Source organism: Trachurus trachurus (assembly GCF_905171665.1).
Source record: "Trachurus trachurus genome assembly, chromosome: 24".
In the NCBI taxonomy this organism is placed as follows: domain Eukaryota; kingdom Metazoa; phylum Chordata; class Actinopteri; order Carangiformes; family Carangidae; genus Trachurus; species Trachurus trachurus.
The window spans coordinates 13774179-13793973 of record NC_139910.1 but is presented as its reverse complement, the minus strand read 5'-3'; the positions used below and the strand labels follow the sequence as shown (position 1 = coordinate 13793973).

The 19795-nt window shown below is 44.7% G+C and overlaps 1 protein-coding gene across 1 annotated transcript in view; it reads right to left on the bottom strand.

Annotated features, from left to right (window-relative positions):
• The window catches only part of syne1a (spectrin repeat containing, nuclear envelope 1a), a gene marked incomplete at its 5' end in the record, with an annotated part of 127628 nt that overhangs the window by 37488 nt on the left and 70345 nt on the right, over positions 1 to 19795 (bottom strand). Inside the window, 24 exons of the mRNA XM_084001067.1 lie at positions 1245 to 1475; positions 3675 to 3818; positions 4583 to 4765; positions 4917 to 5039; positions 5733 to 5918; positions 6221 to 6358; positions 6533 to 6715; positions 7238 to 7390; positions 7626 to 7781; positions 7904 to 8069; positions 8912 to 9204; positions 10632 to 10850; positions 11194 to 11338; positions 11509 to 11846; positions 12362 to 13966; positions 14742 to 15140; positions 15238 to 15394; positions 15528 to 15793; positions 15910 to 16086; positions 16179 to 16304; positions 16558 to 16704; positions 17816 to 17992; positions 18906 to 19073; positions 19309 to 19461. Of these exons, the coding sequence (XP_083857193.1) occupies positions 1245 to 1475; positions 3675 to 3818; positions 4583 to 4765; positions 4917 to 5039; positions 5733 to 5918; positions 6221 to 6358; positions 6533 to 6715; positions 7238 to 7390; positions 7626 to 7781; positions 7904 to 8069; positions 8912 to 9204; positions 10632 to 10850; positions 11194 to 11338; positions 11509 to 11846; positions 12362 to 13966; positions 14742 to 15140; positions 15238 to 15394; positions 15528 to 15793; positions 15910 to 16086; positions 16179 to 16304; positions 16558 to 16704; positions 17816 to 17992; positions 18906 to 19073; positions 19309 to 19461 (6033 nt within the window). The remainder of the gene's footprint in view (positions 1 to 1244; positions 1476 to 3674; positions 3819 to 4582; positions 4766 to 4916; positions 5040 to 5732; positions 5919 to 6220; positions 6359 to 6532; positions 6716 to 7237; positions 7391 to 7625; positions 7782 to 7903; positions 8070 to 8911; positions 9205 to 10631; positions 10851 to 11193; positions 11339 to 11508; positions 11847 to 12361; positions 13967 to 14741; positions 15141 to 15237; positions 15395 to 15527; positions 15794 to 15909; positions 16087 to 16178; positions 16305 to 16557; positions 16705 to 17815; positions 17993 to 18905; positions 19074 to 19308; positions 19462 to 19795) is intronic.

The window sequence follows — 19795 nt, the reverse complement described above, 5'->3', positions numbered from 1 at the left end:
TAAGTATGGCTAACAGAGACAGAGATGGGTGAATACAGCAGCAGCAGCTGTCAGAGAAGTAGCAGAGTTGTCTGTTGCCTGCATGCTTCAGCAGAGAGACACAGCTGTAATGTGAGCCAAACCCTACTGGGCTGCTTTTTGGCAAATGCTGCAGAACTTGGCCGACTGACTCGGGACCTTGTTATACTTGGAGGAGTTTTTCGCGGGCTTTATGATGCAACGCTATGCAACGCAGAGCATAAACACACACCAGCATGTGTGGGAAACTTTTACGCAGTCAGATGAGTTGGAGATTGAGCAGTGACTGCACTGACTGGAAAACAAATCAAGGATATCAGCAGCCCCGGCAGCCTATTTATGCCACACACACACACACAGCTTTATCATGCTCACTCACACACAAACACACACGCATGCAGTAATATCCTGTTTCCTGGCCTAACTGAACACACCACAAACAACAGTAACAAGGCAAGGAACGGAAGAAATCAGAAAGAGAGCCGCAGAAAGGACGAGAAGAGCCAGTAGTCAGCTGATTATGTGCAGACTGAAGAAAAAAAACGAATAATCAAGCTGTGGATGACAGCGTAGTAGCAGGGCAGACAGATTCAGGCTAATATGAAGCTAAATGAAGTGACACAGCACAGTACTGCTGCAGTACTGCACAGGAGGAGGCTGCCAAAATAGAAACACTTCAGGTGAAGGGAAGATAAGGGAGGGAGAAAAAAAAAGCTTGTTATTTTTGTTCTGTTTTGTTCTGAAATCAGACGCAGAAAAAAGGAGAAACAGAGGAGTGGGATAATAATAGAGATTTAAAAAGAACTATTCTGGACCTTGAGTTATTGCATCTAACATCCAAACTTAGACAACATGTCATCCCAGGAGACTGTTGATCTTGCTGTACATGTAGTGGTATAACTGTGTACTCTGTAATGAGTGTAGCTGACTGCAACCTGCCATAACTGTCAGCCTCACACATCCTCTAATTTGGGGTAACTGCAAACTTATTGTAAAACGAACTGTAGCTACACACCCTCTGGAAACCAAAAAACAAAACAGAAAAAGCCCCTGGGACCCCTGTCTTCCACTTTTAAAAAGCACAAAGGGAGACAGAGGCTACACATGTACATACACGCAAATATGAGCCTGACCAGCACAAAGCTATGCAGTATGTGCATGTGTGAGGGCTCTGTGTTATTGTGCATGTGTCCAAATAAGGGGGTGGGGGTTTGCCATGCACTCACCATGACGACAGAGGGGTGTGCTGGGAGCTGCTTGGCGGCAGCGGCGGTAGCGGTTGCCACGGCGCAGGGCAGCTCCTCATCACTCAGCTCGTCCATGCCGTCCGACAGGCCGTCCACCTCGCTGACCGTCAGCAGCATGGTGGCGTGCTTGGCCTTGACCGTCAGCATCTTGCACTTGGAGTGGAGCGAGGCGATCTGCTCCTGGTAGCCGCGGATCTTCTGGGCCAGCTCCTGTCAAAACATCCCCCCCAAACAGACAAACACCACCGCCCCCCCGCCACGGTCAGGAGAGTGTGGCTCAGTCCACAATGGGAGATCAATAGTTCCTGCTTGAAATAAGATCCTGAAAGCGAGGAGGAGGAGGAGGAGGAGGAGGAGGAGGAGAGCTGAGTTGGTTTCAGCGTTGAATGTGGTGCCGGTGTGAGAGGAGTAAGTGGGGCGGACGCATTCTCTTCTCTCCTCCCGGTCTCTCTCTCTCGCTTTTAGCTACACAGTGTGTGAGCGCAGGAAGAGAATAGCACAGCCTCACACTCTCTCTCTCTCTCTCTTTTTTTTCTCTCTCTCTCTCTATCTGTATCTCTGAGCCAATCAGAGCAGCACAGAGGCGGGTGACTCAGATCAGCGGTGAAGCCAGCAGCAGACGGGATGTTTGGTTGAGAGAGAGAGAGAGAGAGAGAGAGACAGAGAGAGACCCTTGCAGAAATAGTTCAAAATCCCTCAGACACTCCCTCTAGTACACATACACAAACGCGGAGGGAAAAACAGGAAGTGACCTCACACTGCCTGCACCCCCCCTTCCTCTTTTCCTGGCCCCGGCTTGGCTTCTCCAGCCAATCCTGGGGACAGATTCCTCTCTCTCAACAAAAGAGAGCTGCAAGGAGAGGGGGGGGAGTGTTTGTGTGTGGGGGGAAGAATGACAGAGATGGTGTCAAATTACAGCTATGGTATGAACCGGCAGGCCGGGTCCAGCTCCTCCTCCTCCTCCTCCTCCTGTCCTCCTCCTTCTACTCCCTCTGTCCCGCAGATGGTCAATGCACTGATAATCAGGTCATGTGACTAACTGGGCCAGTGGAGTTGCAGCTATCTGCTTGAGCTTAGAGATCAAACTCAAACATGAACACACTGCCATGTCAAGCCAGAGATTGCACTAACGATAGCACGTCTACAACAAAAAACTCATGTGTTCTAACCCAAGTAGTGGAAGTAGATGAAATCTGCAACAACCACAAAGGTAAAGTCCAAATGCAATAAAAAAAAAAAAAAGCTGTTTCTCTGCCGGTCTCTCTTTGCCTCTACAGCACCCCCACCTCCTCCCTCTGAGTCTCGCTCTCCATATGGGAGATCAAACACACTTACTCAGCAGAGTACTGTAAAACTGCGACAGAAAAGCACAGGTCTTAAGTGACGCAGGTTAAAAAAAACAAAAAAAAAACTCAAATTACCTGCCCTGCATCAAATCTTTGTAGGTCATGTTTACATGCACCATCAGATTAAGGAGGAATGTGCGTGAGTCGGGCCTCGTTGAGTCACCACACAAAATTCTCCTCGATTTGTTGTGTGGCAGGATTTATTGAATAACACCACCATGAGAAAAATGAGATTAAATATTAAGTATTATGAGTTAATTTCCTGTTGTTTGCATTTTGAATTTGAAAAACATTGAGCAATAAGGGCAACGGACTGATGATTTTGACACTTTGAATTGCTCTTTATGCCTGAATGACCTAATCACAGTATGACTCAATCGTCACAGTTGCCCACAACTAATTTAAGATATACTGTATATTTCCTGCTGCCTCAACAACTTCTGTTTTTTTTATTTATTTTTTATTTTAGACTCTGATGAACACAGGAAATATGTGTAATGACTCAAGACACACTCAGTTTTGATATTCATAACAGCTGACCTGACAAGAAAAGCTTTTTAAGACACCATCAGTATATTAATTAATTCTCCCTGCATGTGCTAAAGGTCCTCTGAGCCTCAGTAAAAGGAAATCTTCAATCTACAGCTGTAATGATGTTTCAGATAGTTGTGTACTTACAACTTTGAGGCGACAGTTTGAGGAAGGCCGCTTTCTTGTTTCCTGTTTCAGCATGACGAAGCTGAGTCGATATAGCCATAGTTTCCCAAGTTTGGTCTTAATTAATGGATATTAGTTGCTGGTACTGTACAGCAGTTGATTGAATAGTTGTTATTGCCTAATATCAGTGCCTGAGTTCTCTAATGCTATTATAGCTGAATGGAAGAAAATCCCTCTAGCCAAGCTCTAAAATCTTGTGGAGAGAGAAGAGTGAGGGCTTTTATAGCAGTGTATTGATCCCGATAGTTATGTAATGATGTTAGAAATTCACATAGAGTATGCTAGAGTGTCCACATGCTTATATATACAGTATATGGTTGCATACAAAGTGTGTGTCCTCCTTTACCTCATGGTGCTGGATTTGAGCCTGAAGTTCCTGTATGTTACTGGTGGAGACGGGTCGGTCCTGGATGATCCGATGGGCTTCCTCTATCAGTCTCTGGAGGTTCTTCACTTCCTGTTCGTACTGCTCGTACTGCACCACAGCCTCCTGGAAAACATGAATCATATCAAGATAAATCTAAAGCTGCATCCTTTTAAAATAAATTTTAAAAAAAGAATGTGATTTATATTATTGTTTGCTGAAGAGAACTAAGCATTTATTGCCCTTGGAGATGAATGAATGAATAAAGGATTTATTTCAAACGTGAGTTATATATAACACATTTAAAGCACTATGGTCAATAGAACAATTTGCAAGTTTGAAAAGCAAGACAAGACAAACATAAAATGCTACACACAGTTTAACATTTGCCGATATCGGAGCAACAAGGTACATGTCTGTTCATTGTGGCGTTCTGCAGTTTGAGTATTTCCATTATGAGACTATGGTGGTTACTGTGCTCATGCAATGAAGAAGATGCTTTAAATGTCTGTCCTCCACATAGTGTCTGAAGGTCAGTCGATTCTTCCTCTAAAGGCTAATCTTCACTACAATGAGCTTAAAGGCAAATTCAGCTCAGAACCAAAGGATTTGAGGATAATGCTGGTCTGATGGGGGCTAAAAGAAAACACAGACATTCCTAAGGAGGAGTCCTGTTGGGACACTGCAGCATGATTAAAAAACCCCAGCAAGGGACACAGTAAAAAACAACAACAACTCTTCTTACAGGGGAACAAGCGATTCTCTGTGCAGCTCAGGAAACTGTCCTTCTATCTCTTACTGAGGATTTTCAGGCCAGCATGTTGTATGTTTCTTGACAGATATGGAGACAATGTGGGACAAGCATTTGTGATACGAAGACTGCCCTCTACCTGTAGGATGTTGCACTGCTGGATGGTGGTGTGCTGCAGTTGGCTGGCCTCTTGCTGCAGAGTCTGGGCTGTACGACAGATCGGCAGACTGGCCACTACCTCCTCTGGCAGCCGGAGGGCGCTCTGACACTGCTGTACGGCCACAACCTGCTGCTTGAAGCCCTCCATTTCCACCAAGAGACGCTGATGAGGGAATAAAAAGGGGGGATGTTAAAGAGTGAGGATGATGAATGAATAGGTGATTAAGCAACAGAGAGAGCTACTTTTTAAATAGAAGTTCTTTGTGGGTGTCCTATTGCATCTGAGTATTTTATGTGTGCATGTGTATGTGTACCTGTCTCTGAGTGAGCTGCTCTCTGAGGCTGAGTCTGTTCAGGTCAGGGGAGGCAAGTGTGACCTGGATCTGGTCCACAGCTGCATGGAGGCTCTTCACCTCGGCCTCCAGACGCAACATGTCCTAAAGACGGACACAGAACACAACACAAAATGAATCAATGTGAAAGTGGGAGCAGCAAAACATAAAATATAATGTCAATACACAGGAGCTAAGAATAGATTTTCAAAAACTGTTACTGTAATTGTGGACCTGCTTCCAGTAATGGATATTAAACACACCACACCACTAGTCTCTGAAGATGTGTTTTCAGTTTACTTTGAGCTATGAATAGAAAGGTAAGCACGCTTTTTAAACAAACCTCTTCATCTTTTAATTGACCTAGATTTATTTCATGTGAAAGAGAAGCAAGACAAAAATGCAAACTGACAGGAGGAGGAGGAAGAGGAGGAGGAGGAGCTGTAAACAGACTTCACACACATAATGATGATACAGGCAATAATCAGCAGCAGACTGTCATCTGGGTACCAGCTGTATGAGAATCAGATTAGTGTGACAGATTACTGCTGCACAAATTAAAACAGTTCATTCCATAATGATGGTGTAATTGTCCGTCGATGAACACAAGGGGGCACTGTTGTATTGTGCGTCACTCTGAAGGATTGTGCGCCTCTTGTTGAGCACAGATATACTATGTGTGGATTTAGGAAATAAAATTAGCTGCAGCTCTTGAGAACTCTAATTAAGGGAGATAATTTGATCACAGATTTCCTTAAATGATTTCGAGGGGAAGTGGTTTTGAATTTTTTTTTTTACCTTCGCTGCGTCCTGCAGACTCTGGAGGCGAGTCTTGGCGGTTTGCTGCAGCTCCTCAGTCTGTCTGCTGAGGTGTTTCACCTGCTGGCTCCACCCCTCCAGCCGCAACACCTCCCCCAGCTGCCCCTCCCTCTCTCCCATGGCCTCCAAGTCGCCATGGAGACCGCGGCACTCCCGCAGCAACGCCTGTCACCATGGGAACATAAATTACAAGTCAAGTCAAAGAGAGAGGGGCAATTATACCAATTAAGTCCAGCCAACAAACTGTACAGTGCATGACGTGTCACAGGAAATCAAACTACAGTGTGAGTTTAATTAGCTGCAAATTAGCCAGGTTTCTTCATGTTTAACAGGCGAATGAGGGATACAGCAGCATTTATCTTAAATAAAAACTGTATCTGGACCCAGATTTATCCACAGGACAACAGCAGCTTTGAGACATATTGAAGCCGTCCACACTCCCTGCTTCACGGCTCATTAAGACTCACCTGATGTGCTCGGATTTGCTCCTGCAGCTGCGAGGCAGAGCTCCAGACGATGTTACCGGACACCAGAGCTTCAGCCTTCTCCGTCCAGCCCAAAATAAACGCCTTCATACCCTGATATTCCTCCACCTGTCTTTCTGCCTGCTCACAAGAAAAAGACCAAAGCCAAGAATTAAAGCTTTCATTCTTAAACAATCACCCCACATTGATACTAAATCTTGATGAATCCTGAAAAAGATATATATTTGTGTTTCATTTATACAAGCTATTCTGGGAAGATGTCTTTGTCTTTGATAAAATGAATGGACATCTCACCTTCTTCAGTCTGTTGGCTCTGTCCTGGACCTGCTGTGTCGTGTGCCGCTGCACCTCTGTCAGCTTGGCCACGGCGTCGCCCAGCTGCTTACACAGCAGCGGGTTCTGCTCACCAAACTCCTGCACCGCTACTCCTAACTCCACCAGCGAGCGACAACAGGATTCACACTCTTCACATAGAGCCTGGAGAGAGAGGAAACGTGAAGTGATGAGAGGTTAACAAACAAGGCGCTGGTTAAGGAGCTGGTTAAAACTAAAAAAAGGTGAAAGCATGTGCTTCCTAACACTCAATTAACACCCGTAATCTACGGAAAACCAAAGTGTAAAGGCGACAAGTTGTGGTTTTACAAGTGATCAGTGATTAACCGGTCAATTAATTAACTTCAGAGGTGCGAGAATAGCTCAAAAAATAAAATTAAAGTGAATAATTCCTTGAAATACACAAGCTTTGTGGGTCTACAGATGGGCAGGGGAGTAAGAAAAGAAGAAGAAGAAAGTTGGGGCAGCAAGAAGTAGAACAGGAGGGAAGGGGCTCGGACTCCCATCTGGAATAGCCCTCTCCTAAGTGGGTCACTGTTGATGGCGAAATTCAGTTCATGCCTTTCCAACTCTAACACACTCATTAACCCCAACATCTGCAAAGTGAATAGCCGATTTAGCAGGGGTTAATTGCTTGTTAATTAGTCAGTCTGTCTGGTGGATTACTTTGGTCTCTTCTTTGGCCTCCTCCAGGTTGCCGCTCTTGTCTTCCAATTTCAGAGCGATGGTCTTCAGCTTTGCCTCGATGTCCTGGAGTCGGGAGCTGAAGTCCTCTTTCACATCTCTGGTCTGCTGCACCTCCCTCTCCCTCGCCTGGACCTGAAACACACACACACACGTCACTTTACTGTCTAACATAAGACTTCAAATGGTTATGGAAAGAGGAAATGTTTATTTTTTTAAACTGTTGTCACTGTCTTACTTTTTATTTTCTATGAGATAAAATAAAACATATGCAATATACAAACAGACGTGACACCTATGTGACAGTCCTAACTACTTACTAAAGCTACCATGTTTAGTAAAATGATGAACTGTAGCTAAGGGAGGTCACCTGGTCTTCAGCGGAGCCCAGAGCCAGAGCCACCTCGGCCAGCTGCATGCTGAGCTCAGAGGGCAGACCGGCCTGGAGGTCCTGGTACTTAGACTGCTGCAGCTCTGTCATGCGCTCCACACTCTGACGTCTGCTGATGACTTCTCCATGTGCGGTCTTGAAACACACAAAACACCAGATGACAGTACTTACAACATGGTTTTTTTCTTCTGTTATATAACTGATAAACATATGTTTCTCATGTCTGCGTGTACTGTACTGTACGTGTTGTTTCTGACCTCCAGCTCTTGAAGGAGTGAATCCAGGTCTGCAGTCGGACTCAGCAGTAAGCCACGAGTGTCTTGGATCCATCCTTTGACCAAACCCAGCTCCTTCTCGACCTCCTCTCTTTCCCTCAACTCCTGGTGCACCTGAGCCCTGCTCGCTCGCACCCGCAACACAAGACTGGACAGAACACAGAGGCAGCAAATTATATTTAAAACATTTCAATCTAAATGAGAGGTGTCCTAAATTGAGAAAAAAAAAAAAATTGTACAGAATTCGAGAATAAAGCCATAGTTTTATGAGAAAAAAGTCATAATTTTACGAGAACAAATTTAGTTAATAAAGTTGTATTTCAGTATAGGTTTCACAAACAAGGAGATACTTACATTTCCATTTCCATATTCCGCACATTCTGTGACAAACTGTAAACTGTTTTCTTGTCTGTAACAACATCTATTGCACGTCTGTCCGTCCTGGGTGAGGGATTCCTCCTCTGTTGCTCACCCTGAGATTTCTCCTGTTTTTCCCTGTTAAAAGGGTTTCCATGGAGTTTTTCCTCAGTCGATGTGAGGGTCTAAGGACAGAGGATGTTGCTACGATGCCATGTAAAGCCCTTTGAGACAAACTGTTTGTAAAAACGGGCTATACAAATAAAATTGCCTTGCCTTGCCCTTAATCTTTTGGCACATCAGCACCACATTGTCATTGGTAACAGGACTTTGAAAAGAATATGCAAGAAAATGCATCTATTCCGTAGAAAGAACCAGGAAATCGCTGCTTTTGTGGAGGTGGGTTAGAATTGCCACTTTCTACCAGTAATTTTACAACTTTTTCTCATAAAATTGCCATTTCTCGAAAATTATGATTTTATTTCTCAGAATATTATGATCTAATTATCATAATATTACGACTTTATTCTCAGAAAACTATGACTTTATTCTCGAAGTCTGTGAAAAAGTTTTTTTCTTAATGTGGCCCTAATACTCTGTCGTACCTACGCACCATGCACATGCGTCACTCACCTGTCATATTGCTCCTGCATGCTCTGGATCTCTTGTAGGCACGGCGTCTCCTCGTGTCCATTCTCTGTCTTTTTCTCCGTCGCCTCCTTCCCCGCCTCCTCCTCCTCTCCTCTGAGGCTGCGGGTGTGTTGCCTGAGCAGGGCCAGGATGGACTGCTCCCTCTCCACCTCCTGGCTGAAGGAGTCGTGGTACTCCAGGAGGCTCTGAAGCGCCGTCCTAGTTGCAGCTTTCTCTACCGTGCTGTCGGGGACCCGGCCGTGGAGGTCTTTGGACACAGAGCGAACCTTCTCCATCTGAGAAGTGTAGGTACAGGGATTCAGGTTCATTTGATGCAAAAGATTTATAGTTATTGACAATGCATGAGAAAGTGGAGGAACAGCGACATAATACACTCACACAGGCAGTAAAGCTGGTAAACATGGATATAAAGAATGTAGTTAGATTTGATACATGTTTTGTGTTATGAAAAGAGAATTGCCTTCAGCACAATATTCAGATGACATGATATCATAAAAGACACGAGTGTAAACACAACACATGTTTGTTTTGTGATCATGCCACAGGGAAACTGCAGCTCTGACGACTCCAGCTTCCCCATTTGACTAAAGGCTGTCATTTGAATATCATTATGCTCCTGAAATACATCCATGTCAGAAATCTACCATGTTGTGCTCACAGAGCCTTTGTTGCTGTTGAGAGGATTTGATGTGGGCAACTAGACTGGCTGCCTAAAGCTAAAGATATAAAGTGTGTCCAAGCAAATTTCCGCCAGTATGATAAATAGTAGTTTTGTGACAGTTTGTATAAATTAAATTCAACCTTTACTCCCACACTGTACAGCCTACCCATGACACGATACATAAGTTTAGTGATGGGGCCATTCGATAGTATTATGTATTCTTCTTCTATGTTAAAAATTCTACAGATGGAAATTTGCTTGGACACCCAAGTTGTTCCATCCTTTATTATTTGTTATTTTGTCTGATTTTTTCATGTAAAATACTGGATATTTCAACCTCTTCAGGTATCTTTTAAATCATCTTCAGTTCATCTTTCAAAGAAGACATGAGCAAAAACGTACACGTTCCTTCATCTAGGATTACTTTTACCTAACTGTCAAATCAGACGGTACATATAGAGCGTTTCCTGTGTGTGTCCAGACTCCAAATGTAGAGAATGACGTCATGTCCAGTTGAACAAAGGGCCCATAGAAAACCAGTGGACAACAGGAATGTGCCACATATGAGGAAGTGACCATTCCTTACGGTTTGACCTCATTTCCTTTTCAGGAGCAGCGCTTTGAGAGAATTCTTGGGAACTGACACAGTCGAAATGGGTCGAAAGGCGGGAAAAACGTTTCACATGACACAGTGTTTTGGCAGGAGGAAACAACTGGCCTGAAGCCTGGAGTTACATCACAGCAGCAGCAGCAGCAGCAGCACACCAACTGGTGTTCAGTTGTTGCTGCGTTTGACCTAAATCTGCAGAGGCAAGAACGACTTGGTAGATTTGTGTGTTTGTCAGCTGTAAATGCCGAGAGAGTATAAACAAGTTTGTGGAACGACAGTGAACCCACTGAACTGAACTGAACTGAGCTGCTGTGGGCAAGTTTTATGCAGTAGATGTGAATAAACCGAAGCGCACACATTACGCATACGGCATGTGGTTGATTATGCAGCATCAACACACAAAACAAACATGCAACATCTTATTTATCTACCTTGTCTGTGAAGTTCCTCCACTCTCTCGCGGTGTCTTCCAGCGCCCTCTCCTGAGCTCGGGCCACGCTGCGGAGCCTGGTCCACCGTTGCCATAGCGACGACACGGAGTGGCTGGTGACGCCTTTGCTGGACTCGGAGATGATCTGCTCCAACTCTGCCGCGTTCTCCTTCAAAGCGTTTAAAGGCAACTCCAGCAGGTCGATGTGAGCCACCAGAGACTGCAGTCAAAAAGGTGCAGAAAAGACACACACACACACACACACACACACACACTAGTCAATTCATGAACTCATTTTTCTGAAATATTTATATTAAAATTTTCAACTTCAGACACACATGCAAAAAAAAAGAAAAGGAAAGGAATGATGCATAAACACTCAGCTGTTTAAATATTAATGTGCATCTGGTGCCGTGACAAGAACAAATGTTTGGAATTTAGTCGAACAGCCATTAGGGAGACAGCACATGCACATTAGACGGTTTCTATAAATATCTAATAACCCTTAACTGCAATCTCTGTGTTTTTCTGAGTGTATCACAGCAACACAGTGACCCACCCACCTTATATCTCTGACATTTGTCCTCTGCCTGCTGGATATTGGTAGCTTTAGCTGTGGTGAACATGGCCGTCTTGCTCTCTGCGTCGTTCATCTGCTCAACCAGTGTCTCTCGTTCATGTGTGAAAGACTTCCACAGAGCTGTACACCTGAGGAAATTACATTACAAAACATTACAAACATTACACATTAATATAAAACTATATAGACATGTTGAATGAATTTAAATGTAAATGTAAAATATAAACCGCATATATACACTTATTTATACTTAGACAAACATGACCCATAGTGGACACATGAATATATTTACACACACCTCTGCAACACTTCTCTATGAGCACCCAGTTGTTGTTTGACTTCGGTGTTTCTCGTTTGCATTGTTTCAACCGTTTCTCTGAGTCCGCTCATCACTCCTGGTTCCATGAAATCCACCAGCAGAGGGTCCAGAGCCCTCAGCTCCTCTAAACCAGCTGTGAAGCTCGTTTCTTGGACCGAAATCTCTTCCAGGTCCTGCACACAGTCCGTCTGGTTCTCCAGCTCCACCCCTGTGCTGCCCCTCTGGAGCAGGACTGCAGCAGACTCCAACCACTTCTGCATGGACTGCAGAGATAAGTGGTGCCTCTGGACCAGGGAGAGAGCTTCATGTAGAACCATCTAAAAAATGGAGAACGTGATTTGATCAACTTTTTAGCTTCTTTTCTGCACAAGTTTCCTAACGCAAATGTAGTAAAAAATACATGCCTTAATCATTGTCCTCTCTTACAATGTCAAAGGTCAAGATTAATGATAATCAGTTTCTCTCTGTAAAACTTTGCAGCTTTGAAAAGACTGTGCTATGCCATTTTAACTTTTACGAACTATTCAACACATTGGAATCACATTTAAGCACATTAAATCCACTCAACAATTATGAATTAATAATAACTTATTCAGACTTCATGGACCCTCCTGAACTCTTTTTAATGTTTTAGCTTCCCTCGGCCTATTAATATTGATAGTATGGGGAAACAGGAAATGGGAGATCATATTCAGTCGCTCCGAGTCATAAATGATGGATTAGGTTCCAGATAAGTTGAAGATGTTGGCAGATACTTTCCATAATGGAAAAAAATAAAAGGATAGAAAATGTCCCTGTGATGATAGTAATTTATGAATAACTTCACACAAACCTGCTTCTTGCTGATTCCATCTTGAACTTTGGCTCCCAGCTCCGTCACCTCCTGCAGACGCTCCTCAACATGAGCAGGAACAGTTTCTTTTCTACTACAATATCTCTTCTTTTCCCTGTTACTCAAGGCATCGTTTATCTTCAGTGCACTTCTCAATTCCTCCTCCATTATTTTCAGCTTACGCACTTCCTCGTGTACCTTCTCGACTTTGACCTCTGAGAAGGTCAAAGGCTCTTTCAGTTTGTCCTTGATAGTCCTCAGCCACAGCAGCATCGTCTCGGTCTCTCTCGCAAAGTCCGCAGTTTTCGTGATTTCCGTTTCGCTTTTGTCAACAAACGCTTTTACTTCAAACTGCAAAGACTGCAATGATTCTCGCTGCAGTGCAGCTTCCTGAAAGGCAGCAGGTTCAAACTTCAGACCGAGGCCTTCGGTTTGATGGTTACATTCTTCAGTCTGAGAGTTCACACCATCCAGTCTCTCTAGCAATGCATAAAGCCCTGTGAGTTTCTCTACGGCACCTACGTCTTCGCCTGACTTCAGCTGGACCAGCTTCTCTTTAACAGACTTCAGCTCTGAGTGCACGCTGGTTAATACTTTGTTGTGTTCAAGTATAGTTTTTAGGCAACTATCTAAGTGTTTAATTTTCTGATCGATCCTCCTCTTCAGTGCGTTGTGGAGACCGACCAGCTGCTGTGTCTCTTCGCCTCTGTATTGCTGACCTCTACAGAGGAACCCCTGATTTTTGCCATAGAGTTCCCTCACAGCAGGACTAATGTGGAACAAACTTTCATTAATACTTCGGTATTCATTAATCAGACAAACAACATCCTCCTCTTTAATACTGATAGTCTGCTTCTCCAGATTGTCAAACTGCTCCTGAAGCTCCTCCAGTGCATTGCGAGTGATATCAAAGAAAGTGCTGAACTCTTTTCTCTCTAGGATTATTTGTTGCACCCTGTCTTTTTTCTCTTTGGCTAGAGCCAGGATGGCGTTGTACTGCTGAGGCAGAGCATTAAGCCTCTCGTCTAGGTAGCAGTGGTCGATCTCGTTCAGAGTACGGAGGATCTCCTGGCCTATTCTTTGGACGATAAGAAGGAGGTTCTCGTACTCTGAAGCCTGTTCTAGGACGTTTTGAAAGTTAGACAGTTGTGTTTGCAGTTCTACGTGTTCATCAACGTTGCTCAAATTGATTTCGGGGAAGGTGATGGCATCTGCTCGCCTCAACCACCGGCAAGTCTTGTCCAGGTCGACCTGAAAGTACTTCCTCGAGGTGAAGGCTTTCTCCAGGTCTGTGAGACGCTGCGTGGTCCTCTGGAGGGCGGTTTCAAACACAGATTGTAGCTCCTCGAGTCTGGCCAGGGTTTCCGCTCTTTCTTTGTCGCTGGCGTCTCTCTCCAGCTCGCGCCCCTGTACCCAGAGAGATGCCAGCTCCCTCTGGTACGCCCGTAGGCCGCGCTGGACGCCGCGACAGGCAGCGACCTGTTTGGCCAGGTCCTCGGGGAGAAGTGCTATGTGGTCGTCTATCAGAGCTTTCCTCTCCTGCTGCTGTACCCAAGACAGAGCTCTTCCCAAGCCTTGTAGGAACTGCGTCCTCTCTGTGAAGGCCTGCAGAGGAAGAATTAAAGGAGAATTCCCGTCATTTTCTAAGTAACGCTCTACAGCTCGAGGTCCCCAAGTGTGTGACCAGACCTAGCGCTACACTGCAGTTAAACAGCAAAGTAATGGGGGCAGTTCTTCTAACCGCGACTTTGGCCTCCTCTATCCATATCAACAAAGACAAAAACGCGAGGAAAACATGGATTTAGGAGGAAAAAAATGATTTTGGATGGGAAAAGAAGCATCAACATGAATATAACTGCTTTTTTTCCCTCCTAAATCCATGTTTTTCTCACATTTTTGTCTTTGTTGATGGAAACAGCCCCAAGCTCGACAGTTGACTAGTAAGGTCTACTTACTATTACTAGTACTATATTTTGAGCATTATATAGAGGCCAAAGTTGCGGTTAAAAGAACTGCCCCCATTACTTCGCTGTTTAACTGCAGTGTAGCGCAGCTAGCAGGAGGAGAGCACAGATTTTTTCTCTGATTTTTTCCTATGGTTGCACTCTGGGACCTAGAGCTGTAGAGCGTTACTTAGAAAATGACCGTAATTCTCCTTTAAACACTGCTAATTATCTATATTTAATTATTAACAGCCTGAAAGGAGCAGAACATTATTTTCCTGCAACATGGGTCCTATCAGTAAAAACATGAGCTATTCCATAGTTTGTTTCTTGGACCACCCATGTTATTTTTTTCCACATGACCTTAAGCAAGTTAGCTCCTTTAGGACTTCATTAAAAAATTCACTTGCATATATTACAAAAAACCAGCTGTTTACCTTACTGAGGTACTTCCTCCTCTGGGCAACCCGGGCCCCCAGAGCCTCCACCTCAGTCTGGGCATGTTCAACGAGCCCTTGAAGGCATCTCTTCTCACTCAGCCCCAGTCTGGACGCCACAGCCTGGGCTTCGCTCACTGCCTGACCCAGCAGCTGTTGCCGGGCCTCGAGTTCCACGCACACGCTCAGGTGGTCGAACAGGAAACTCTGGGCCAGATCGGGGGGTGGGCTGCTTTTCAGCGCAGATGTGAGCGCAGGCCGCTGCTCCTCCACCCACTCCCGGGCGTCCCTCAGCTGGGTTTCCACACGAGACAGATCCTCCAGTGTCTGCGCCGAGTCCTGGATCTTCTGCTGGATCAGGTTTTCAAGCTGAGCCCAGCGCTGCTCCAAGTGACCGACCTGATGGGAGGCAAAGCACGATATAAAACCTGACTAAACTCTTTAAACTCATTTTATATTATATACTTCCTAATGAACTATAAGAACAGAGCTTCACCTGTTGCTTGACCAGCTCTTTGTCTAACAAACTGAGTCCAGGGAGAATAGCTTGTCTCTGGTCTCTGAGGTCTTCTAGCGTTGCTCTCTGCTCCTCCAGGTCGCTGGACAGCTTCCTCAGGGCCTCAAGATGCTCACTTGTGCTTTCTGTGTCAGCCCTAAGTACACACAGACCATTGGTTTAATATACTGTATGAATCAAACATCCACTAAGAAATGTACAGTGTATTTAAAACGTATGAATAAAGTTATACATCAAATCCTACAAAGAAAACTCGAAAACTCTGATACCTGGCGAGGTAGTCCCATTCCCTGGATACTTGGTGGAAGAGTTCCTCCACAGCAACAACGCTCTCCTGGTACTCTCCACTTCGCTGCATGTCCTCCCCTCGCTGAGCCTCCAGCTCTTCAGCGCGTTGGCCCATGTCCATCCAGCTTCTCCTAATTCTCTTTATCTCCTCCAGAGCAGGAGACGCCTGTCCGCCTGTCAGCCTACCGATGGCTTCATTCAGATGGGTTACCTCGGACTGTCGCTCCTTAATCTGCTGGAGGAACTCCTGCAGGAAAGGATTGAAAATGCTCATGTTTGAGTTAATTAAAATTAGACATTCAGAAGTTTGAAGTATCAAACAAACTGTTTAAATTAAACGAGAGAAAAAAAGGAAACACAGACCTGGGCCTTGTCCAGCTGGTTTTGCGCGATCTTCGGCTCCAGCTCTGCAGGTCTCCTGACGAGGTTCTGAAGTTGCTGCTCTGTCTCTCTCAGCTGGACTTCCAGATCGGCCTTCTGCTCCTCCATGTCCCTCCAGCTGTCTGCCACCTCCTCACAAAGCAGCATACGCTCCTCATTCTAGACACAAAAACACACAACACAGTAATGTCATACACGCAGGCTACTTACAGAGACACTGAGTTAAGTTTCTTGTTTATATGTCAACTGACCTGGAGTTTGACCTGCTGGATGGCTGCAGCCGTCTCCCTGACCCTCAGCTGTGACAGGTCACAAGCTGAGCACACAAGTTGGAGGTAAGTGCCGGCCTGTTCCTGGAGAGTCCGCTCCTGTTTCACCTATCCAAAAAAATATCCATGTTCAAACGCCATCTAAAGAACAACTGCTAAACTCACAAGTTAAGTGTATGTCTAATGTATGTCAAATCTAAAATGGATCTTATTATAAGCTTTAGATAACTTCCTCAGGCTTAAAACTGGCCACAATATGATCTAGCAAATTAATTATGATTTTGTGTGTGTGTGTGAATAAAAAGCACTACTACTACTAAAAGAAATAGAGACAATGAATTATGAAGGATGGTGTACCGACCTGTTGTAGCGCCTCCTCCAGGCTGAGAGGAGTGTGTGCAGGGGGCTCTGGTTCATCTGAAACAGAGGTCAGCCAGGTCTGACACTGCTGCAGTGTGTCTTGAAGACTCACGTGTCTCTGTAACTCATGGTCAAGACTCTGATACACCTGTAAGACACGGATATTTACATTTAAATGCTACATTTCTGGATTTAACAAGACACTACGAAATAGTTGACCTTCAAGATAATTGACCACCAAAAATCAAATGCCACTGGGGCCACAGTGCAACATGGCGCCAAGCACAAAGTCATATTAAACAATAAAAGCTGAAACAAGCAGGCAGTTATGCAGTGTTATATTTGACAGGTGTTGAATGTGGAGGCGTCCATGCCCTCCAGGGGAGAGCGAAACAGCAAGGTCTGATTGACAGTGTTAATATGAGAGCCCGAAAGATGGGAAAAAGGGGGGTGGGGGGGGGGCACGTACTGGCAAACTGCCCAGCGTATTTGGCAAAGGCTAGAAGGTTGGCATTGTGGCAAGTGGCAGGCAGGATATTAGAGCTGTGTTGTGCTGGGACACAGTTGGCAGCCACCGTCACACTGGAGGCGCAGTTGTAGAGAAGCCAGCAGTGTAGTGGTAAAGTGTGGCTGGATCACACAATGCCAGATTGGATGTGCGAGTGGTGGTGGTGGTGGTGGTGGTGGAGGTGGTGTCTTGGGAGGTGAGCTATGATGACAGAGTAGAGGTTGCCAAAATGACAGAGCGGGGCTGGATTAGAGGGCTCGCCAGATCTACTGAATAGTGGCGTGTGACCACTTTCTGGCTCAGGCATGAAAAAGTGAAGTTGACAGGGGATACGCGGAGATTAATATGGGGGAGATTGAGTTAGTGATTTTGGCTGGTGGGGTCCGTCTGAGTGCGGCTGCTGTTGAGCTCCACTTTGGCAGCCTTAATTGGTTGTGCCCTCTACGCTGGCAGCGAGGGGCTGTCTTGAGAGATGGGTTTAAGTGTCAGAACGGGTTAGGATTAAGTGGATGCCGAGGCTGCTGGAATATTAACGCCACTGATATTTAAAGCATGCGAGTCTGAGTCTGTGCATGTGCATGTGCATGTGCATCTGCATGCATGGTCACACTCACATCTACGGCTGCATGTGCAAATGACTGTGTAGCCCGACGCGCAAGAACCATTTCACTACTTCAAACAGAGAAAACATGTCTCTCTCAGCTTCCCGTCCCTCCCTCCCTCTTTGCTTCTCCTCCTCCTCCTCACTCACTCTCTGTGCCGTGCTACAGATGGCAGAGTAGCTGTCTCTGGTGCCTTGCTGGTGAGCCTGGACCTGCTGTCTCAGCCTGCTCTGCACACGGTCACTGCAGCCTTGTACCAGGTGGTCTCCGCGCTCCTTCAGGCCTGCCAAGCGATCCTCAAAGCCCGCTATTTCTTCCATGATGGCCTGAGAAGGACAAAGTGACCAAGTAGGATCATGTTAGAGAGAGTCTCCATGGATGGGACTCATACACTGGTACATATGTATGACATATTTCAGGCTGAGTCGGTCTATTGGTCAATGACACGAGAGGTCAGAACAGACAGCAAGGTCAGTCAAGGTGTTTAACAGACCTGAATGGATACGTTTTAGAGGACAGCTGTCAATTTCTAAATGCAAATTAATAATAATGCTATTTTGCATGTATTGTTTTACACATTATAATATCAATTTATCATTATTATTGTCTTCCAAATCAATTAGAAATATGAAAAAAAAACGTGAAATGTTGCCTCTAACACAATTCAGCTATTAAAATCCATTAAAACAAAAGACATAGATAACCATATATGGCAGTCATACCTGAATAAAGAATAAACCTGTGTGTTAACCAACAAGCTTTGAGCAATTTATTTTACCCCATGTTGTTTGTAAGTGCTTACAGTCATAAAACATTACAGTCGTAAATGCTGTACCACATGTGGTCAGTTTATGTCGCACAACAAAATTAACATCACCACTAAGTAGTAAATACGTCAGCTGGTCAGACTAATTATACAGTATGGTGATGTTTGAGAATGAAATCCTCAAGCATGATCATAAACATGAAAGTGCCTACTTCACTTTACTTTATGTAAATTGGACCTGATTATTGTAACAGTTAGAAAATAACATTTTGAATCTGCCAGCTGAGGTCTGGAAATTTAGATTAAAACACATTGGACACTTTTGCCCTGTAATCAAGGCTCACTGCTTGATTACATGCAACAATCTCAGTAACAGCAAAAAAAAAAAAAAAAAAAACGAAAGAAAGAAAGAAAGAAAGAAAGAAAGAAAGAAAGAAAAAAAGAAGAAGAAGCGATGCGATGTGATTGGTCACCTTGTGTCTGGCCAGCTGTTGAGTGGCGGCCTCCAGGCTGCCGCCCACGGTGGGATCTGGAGTCACCATTCTGCTGGACATCTGGAGCAGCCAGCGCTCGACCTCCTGGAGCTCATTGTGGTACGCTTCCTGTTCCTTCACCTGGCCTTCCAGATTCTCCACGTGAGTCTGGATCAGATGAACACACACAGAAAACATACACTGAGTACTACTGGACTATGCAAACTATTGTAACCACCTATAGTATAATGTATCAGACTTATTCTAAAGATTTTAAATGCTTCTTAAACCCTCTTGTGTCTTTATTATAAAACATTTACATATAATCATATGGATATATAATTATATCTTGGAAATATCATTTGTATATTAAAACCGCTGTCAACACAGTACAGCTCCTCACCATGGCTCTTTTACAGAGTTCAGCATAGTCCCTCTGCAGTCTGTTCATTTTGTCTCTGATGGAGGGATAGTGGACGGACGCCAGCAGAGCGTCTCCCTTCTCCACCACTGACCTGACGGAGCCGTCGTGGGACTGAACCATCTGCAATAGAGCCTGCGGACACAGACAGACGGACAACATGTAGCTTTCGTATTCAGTACAACATCGTAAGAATGATGACTTTATATGAGGAAGTGCAGTATGTCATGCTAAGTTACGATTCTTCTCATTGCACATTACTGGTGTTTTGGATTTTCTAAAGCACATCACGGGTGTTTATCGGTTTGAAAGGAAAGGTATAATCCAGAAAATCATCAGCAGTTATGTAAAGTATATTCAATTTTAGAGCCATGCAAGGACACTCAAGTGCTCCATTAAGCTAATAATATTCAGTCAGGTCTTGCTGCTATTTGGACCTACCCAAGTGCAAAATTACTGAACGCAGCAT